The sequence below is a fragment of the Thrips palmi genome, unplaced genomic scaffold (assembly GCF_012932325.1).
Source record: "Thrips palmi isolate BJ-2018 unplaced genomic scaffold, TpBJ-2018v1 HiC_scaffold_18, whole genome shotgun sequence".
Classification (NCBI taxonomy): Eukaryota; Metazoa; Arthropoda; class Insecta; order Thysanoptera; family Thripidae; genus Thrips; species Thrips palmi.
Genome location: NW_023144627.1, coordinates 660878 through 667565, shown reverse-complemented (window position 1 = coordinate 667565; position 6688 = coordinate 660878). Strand labels below are relative to the sequence as shown.

At 44.7% G+C, this 6688-nt stretch overlaps 1 protein-coding gene across 1 annotated transcript; it reads right to left on the bottom strand.

The window, feature by feature from the left end:
- Window positions 1-659: 659 nt before the first annotated feature.
- Window positions 660-2192, bottom strand: LOC117645457. Its single transcript, XM_034385665.1, has 3 exons — window positions 2008-2192; window positions 831-905; window positions 660-719 (listed from the first exon to the last, which is right to left on the bottom strand). The coding sequence occupies exons 1-3, from the start codon at window positions 2179-2181 to the stop codon at window positions 660-662; spliced, it is 309 nt and encodes a 102-aa protein (XP_034241556.1). The 5' UTR covers window positions 2182-2192.
- Window positions 2193-6688: the final 4496 nt, after the last annotated feature.

The window sequence follows — 6688 nt, the reverse complement described above, 5'->3', positions numbered from 1 at the left end:
TAGGTACTGTACCTAGGTACTTTTTTGGTACCTATAACTGTACCTAGGTACTCAAGTCACAATTGTATCTGTACCTGTACCTAGGTACTTTTGGGGCAGTAACTTTACCTAGAACTGCAGGTACTTTTACAGGTACTTTTGGGCGCGAATGTAGGGAAAGACGGGTGATGAGATGCGCTCAGAACAGTGCGGGGATGAAGAAAGAGGACTGCCTGTTTTCGGGGAAGAAACAGATATTCGACCCCCTCCCCTTTTTATGTGTCTCCTCCGGGCTCCATGTGGTAGGTCTGGTCACCGCATGCACTGCCAAGGTGAACGCAGAGGACTTGCACCATGAAACAATGGATACATCTCAGCAGGGCTCTTGGGGTTTGTCCCTAAAATGCGTTACCGGAACCATCCCATTATAGGAGCGAGGTCAAGGATGGTCCCTAGAGCCGCTGGCGATGCGGCGTGACGAATCGGGGTTGTAAACAGCACACACGTTGGCACGGAAGGGTCATTGACGCAAGAAAGTTTAAAGGGACGAAAAAGTCGCGCGAGGTTTGTTTTCGTTGCGTTACTGGGTGGATGTGTTGAAATATCAAAATAACTGAAAGTACCTGAAAAGTACCTAGGTATTTTGCCGAAGTACCTGTAACTGTACCTAGGTACTGAGCTCAATCAAGTACCTGTAACTGTACCCAGGTACTATTTTGATCCAGTATCTGTATCTGCACCTAGATAAAAATATAAAGTATCTGTCCCAGCCCTGCCCACATCGTATGGAGGGCTCGTAAGCACTCAGTTTTATGTTTTATGATGTCAAGTCCCCCTCGAGTTTCACTCACCTCTCCTTTCGTCCTGTTAGGAATGGAGGGATTTTGCGACTGGTACCCATAAAACGTGTCCAATATCCTGGAATGCTTTAAAATCAAGAAAAAACTTCTGTAAATTCAAACATTTTATAGACTAATGCGCATGGATCCGTTTCCATGTTGCACTGCAGAATTTGGCATTTAACATAGTGCCAGTGGAGACGCCAGGAAAGTTACAAATAAATTGATTATCAGTGCACGCTCAATGTTACTAACTTATATTGTCCGTAGCTATGGTTGTTTTTGTGCGTACGGAGGTTTTGCACAAATTTGTACTTAAATTAGGGACAATGATTCCATATTGTGCGTAAGTATTTTCAAAATTGTATCTCAGTAATGAACAAATTTGTACAGAACTTCAGTACGCACGAAAACGGCCATTGTTATGGACATCAAGATGGACATGAAAGATTGGATTGAAGATGAACTTCTGCTGAGGGTAACTGTTGCTTTGGTAGGTGGGTCTGTCAAACAGGAAGGTTAAAGCCTATGGTCCGGCGCATCAAGAAAAACTAATAAATACATAAGACTTTATCAACGTTGGCTTGAAAATAAAGAAAAGGGAAAGTCAGCACCATAGTTAGCCGACTTAAGCACAAATGGGGGAAAAGGTCCAATGAGCTGCAGTGCAACACCCAACTCCGGAGGGATGAATTGGAACCGGGATTGAAAATAAAGTTTCGAATAGTGAAAAAGGCTACGCATGGGTGATATAATACTCACCGGCAAAAGGAAATTCGTTGGATTGGCCATTTCATTTTCATCAGCGAAGCTACATAAGCTACATGGGCGAAAGACGCGGGGAATACACGAGCGATGCGATGCTACAGCGATCTGGTGTTAACGGTCGGAACCACAAAGTGCCGCGAGTGCCGAACTTCTCATCTTGGCAAAGTAGCCTCGTAGGGGGGTCCATATGAGCGAAACGCGCCGGGCGCGACAAAGGTCCAGTACGTTGTCAAATATATCAGTACAACCGAAGCTATCATGACTTTGACTGCCAGGTATTCAAACCAGAAATTAAAATATGACAGTGACATCCTTGTCAAACGGTTGTGGAGAGGCCTGGTGCTACGCCTCGTAGAGTGTTCTTTTCTTCCCCAACCGAGAGACATTTCGTCACGCCGGGCCTCAAAAAAACATCCCTTACACTTTTGCACAATCGCTGACTCAGGATGCAAAACGCAATGAACCTGAGGATGATGACAACGCCCCAGATGATGGGCACGAGGCCCAGGATGCCGCCGACGAACCACGGCCCCTGCACGCCCAACAGGCTCTGTAGGAAGGCGACGCCGCCGAACGTCCCCACGGAGGCCTCCATCACGGCGATCAGCAGGCAGCACAGGGACGCGCCGCCGTGCGCGCGGTTGCTGGCCCGGACCACGTCCTGCACCACCTGCAACAGCGGCGTGCGTTGAAAACTTTAGTGGCGTAGGAAGTGAAGTACTTATTCCTGCAACCCTGTTCGAGGCTACAGCAGACGATGGAAGAGAGCCCCCCCACCCCCCACCAAAATCCACTTGTCATGTGCATAATAGTAAAGAACGAGTCCTTTCATCTTAATATCAATTGATTGATATTGTACAGCACTTTGTGTTTATAGCTTTCTTTACTTCTTGTTGTTTACTATGTACTATGCCATTGCAATGCTTGCTTTGCGACAAGTGCGGGCAGGGGGCGGTGCACGGCCCGTCCCTGCTGCGCCGTGGCTGCGTCGGCTTCCCTGTCGTCTGGCCGCGATCGGGACTCTAATTGTCTCTGTTCGTTGTTGGGGGTGTTCGGGGCGTCGGACAAGAGGAACAAGGACGTACAAAATTACCATCATTCAACGTTATCTTGAAAAGGGCCATACACAAATGGAATGCGATAGTGTGCATTCTCGTGTGGAGAAAAAATAAAGAAGCAAGAAATTTTTGTACCGTCTCATGCCAGTACTATGGTATTATGAGAACAGCAAAAGTGAAAAAAAAAACAACTTATGTTGTCCATGAAGTGAAGCAGTCTGAGATATATCACTACAGGGATCTTGCTACTCGTTTGCAATGGGACAGGGTCCAAGTTTCAAAGCTCAAAGAGATACAAATTGGCCCAACTCCTGGGGTAATTATGTTCAAACATAACTGGACTGATCCTTTGAAAGAAATGCCAATTATCCGTTTCATGCTCTTTAAGCTGTTTTTATGTCAAACCATTCTGAACTGCGCCATTTTCTTTTCAAGAAACTGCATTTTACTACAATGCCTATCAAATTCAATGTTCTACGAAATTGTTGTAAAAATTAGTATAATTAATGTTTTGTTGTGTGACAATCGCTGACAATTTACTTCGCGGTTGGCAAATCGATGCTTTGAAACATTTAAATCGTTGAAATACGGTAAATAGAGCGAGTCTGTCACGACCTGCCCCCAGTAAGAGCCAAACTAAAGACAGATTTGGCCTGGATGATGAAAAAAGGGTAGGGTCAGGGCGGGGAAAAACCGGACACCTGCAAGTTGGGGAAGAAACGCACACCGCACTTTCGCCACAAATTTGCCTGTTTCGGGACGTGCAAAGTATTTAGTATTGCTTATTGATGATCTGCTAGATTGCGTTTAAGAGGAATTAAGCCTACTTGAACCGGAAAGTATTCAGAGTCACCTTTAAACGAGGTCTTGTTTGAAACACCTTAAAAACTTTCAAAGTTGGTGCCCGCAATATCTCTTTTTAACGACTTTCCGAGCCTACTGTGACGAATATTCTTATTGTAAACGAAAGTTGGAAGTGTGGAGCCCAAGATACGTTCAAATGTTTTAGCAGATTTCCAGCTGAATTACATATGAAGGGTTAAATACGAAACGGGGAAAAACCGTACACTGGTGCGGGGAAAAATCGAACACCTCTTTTTTCTAAAATAATCGACGAATTGCCCTAACATCCCACCAAAAAGTGGTCGTAACAAGTGTATTTTAGCATTTCCCAACAATTAGTGGGAAAACAAACACGGCTGTTGACGATTTCATACATTTTGGTCATTTAACCTCAAAAACGTGCCGCCACGGACCCCCTGACAATGCTACGATGATTTCTGTCTACCTAGGAATACTCGTGCGCCCGCTTCAGTGGGTATATCGCTCCCAAGAGCTTTCTGACCAACTTTCATAGGTTTTTGTTGGCTGAGCGATAGCGAAGCCTGTTACTCCAGTGCGGTTGAAAAGTTTTTTCTGTCTGTCTGTCTGTCTGTGTACACTACTCCTCCTGAACGGCTCGGCCGATCTGGCTGAGATTTTGCAGGCTTATTGGGTATGTTCTTGGCTCGGCACACGCGAAATTTCACTATCCTAGCTTACGTGGTTCAGTTTTTATGGCCGAAAAACACCTAAAAAACGGCGAAAAATCGAGTTTTCTGCTGGCAGATCACTACTGTCTTGAAGGAAGGGGGGTCTGGGGGGCGGGGCCCCCCAGCCTCGCCAAACTAAAAAGTTACAAGGGTCAAGATCGTGTTATTTTTAGATGAAGCAACTCTATCTAAAATGAAGGGGGTCTGGGAGGCGGAGCCCCCCAGTATGCAACAAGTAAGAAGTAACCGACGATTGACAAGCCATTGCCTGCCGAAGGCAGGCTAGCGCCGCAGGCCAAGGTAGGTACGCCAGGTGCGGATTGGAGGAACAGGCAGCGAGACATCGCGAAGCCTGTTACGACAAGACGCGGTCTGGCGTAAACCTACCTTGTTAAATTAAAGCCTATGTCCGATTTTTCCCCTTTTTAGGTGTTCGATTTTTCCCCGTTTCAACGGGGAAGAATCGCACACTGTTTTTTCTAATTTATTACTGAATGAAGCCGCAAACGCACTCGCTGAGGGTTGAAATGCCTTTCTTTGAGGCTCGATCAGCAGACCCAACGGATACATTGGCTAAAGATAGTCAATCAGAGTCAAAATCGAGAAAGATTGCAAAACGTCCAGTTCTTCCCCGCCCTGACCCTACAATCCACAAGATTTTGTACCAACTTACAACAAGTGGACTTCAGTTAGGGTCAGGGCGGGGAAAAACTGGACAGGGGAAGAACTGGACACCCCACATTTTACTTCAAATGCCGTATGTACTGGCCTGACAACTGTCGTGTAATAAACCGCTGATGCCACGGAACAACTTTTGATAGTTGTTATTCCTGTGCCTACGGTATTTGAAGTAAAACGAAAAACAATCAAAAACATACGGTCGGACTTGGGCGGGATTGATGGGTCAGGCCACCTTCACAGAGGTTAAAATATGGGGTGTCCAGTTCTTCCCCTGTCCAGTTCTTCCCCGCCCTGACCCTAGCCCTACTCATCCACCTGTTGACATTCCAGAGGAAGAAAATGATATGCCAGTTGAAGTAACTCCTAATGAAGCTGTAGAGAATAAACTAATGCAACGCGTTTATGAAAATGTGAAATTTCAGGTGGCAAACCCTCTGAATGATGGCGAAGAAAATGAAGATGACCCGGAAGAAAGAAGTTTATGTGGCGACAGTGAGAGTGAAGGCAGTGGCGATGAGGATGACGATTAAAGAAAACACTATTTTTTGTCCTGTTTTAAAATGATTAAGTAAGGTCATTGTCATGATTTTATATATAATGTTTAGACCTAAAGACTAAGTATTTGTGATGTCAAGGAATTTTTGTTTTTGATCCTAATGATGGCTGTCTCTTTGATCTCCCATGTTTCTCGTGTAGTTTTAGTTTTTTACTCTCACATATTTAATATGGTGACTTACGTTTTTAATTATTGTTTGCGAATTTAGTTTTTAGGACATGCTGCTATATTTCAATCACTCTAAGTCAATTTTATAGTCGACATTCATGTTGGTGGGAGGGAAATATCAATAATCTTGTGTACATTCCGGAGCTGAGTGGTTGACCCCTCGGTCGTATAGGGGGCTTGCTCTAGAATGTCAGTAACAGCAGCTCAAGAAAACCCATATAAATCCAAATTCCGTGACAAGTAACTTTCCGCATTTTGTTTCTCTGAGTGGCATCCTTTACTCGTCCAACGACCTCCTATTTATCCGTGTCCGGGGCTCGTCCAGTAGCCTCATGAGGGTTCTTAAACGACCAAACTTTGAGGATAAAGTTTGTTAGTTTAAGAATATTTTTGTAAATTGACGAAAAAAAGATGGATGATCAGATCGTTTTTGAAATTTACGAGCAGTTCGTGGTACATATTTAACAGACAATTAATCGTAATTTCACAAAATAATCCCGAACAGTGCATGTATATCATTTTGAAGGTGAAGGTCCATACTTTACTCTCCTGTAATAAGATTTGACCCAAGAAGCATAATCAAGCTCAAAGACCAAAACGAAAAAAAGCGTCCGGAATTACCACTCTCTCCCTTACCCAGCGCATGCCTGCCAAGCACGCACGAACTATTGCGTAGTGCACACATGCCATGTACACGCTTGACAGGCGCGCTTGCTATAGCGTGCTCGCAAGCATGTTCGTGGTAGAGCATACAATGTACGCTTTTCGATTTGTAGAGTAATAGTAAAAGACAGATCTGTACTGATCAGATGCGTTATTTTAGGGGTTCGGTTGGCTGGCGTGGAATGGCCCGTACGTTTGTTGTGTCTTTCCCTAGCCGTGCACTGTGCGAAAGAACCACTAGTGAATCCCGTTAATTTTTTTTGCCGGGATTTACTGTAGTTCAGAACACAGGATTCACTATGCCTGGCTACAGTATTTACTGTAGCAGGATATTCCGTACTCCACTCCTGTGGTTCAGTGGATCCTGCAAAAAAGTACAGTAAATCCTGTACTTTGAACTACAGTGACGGCTGAACCACTGCAGGATTTACTGTGATTTTTTCC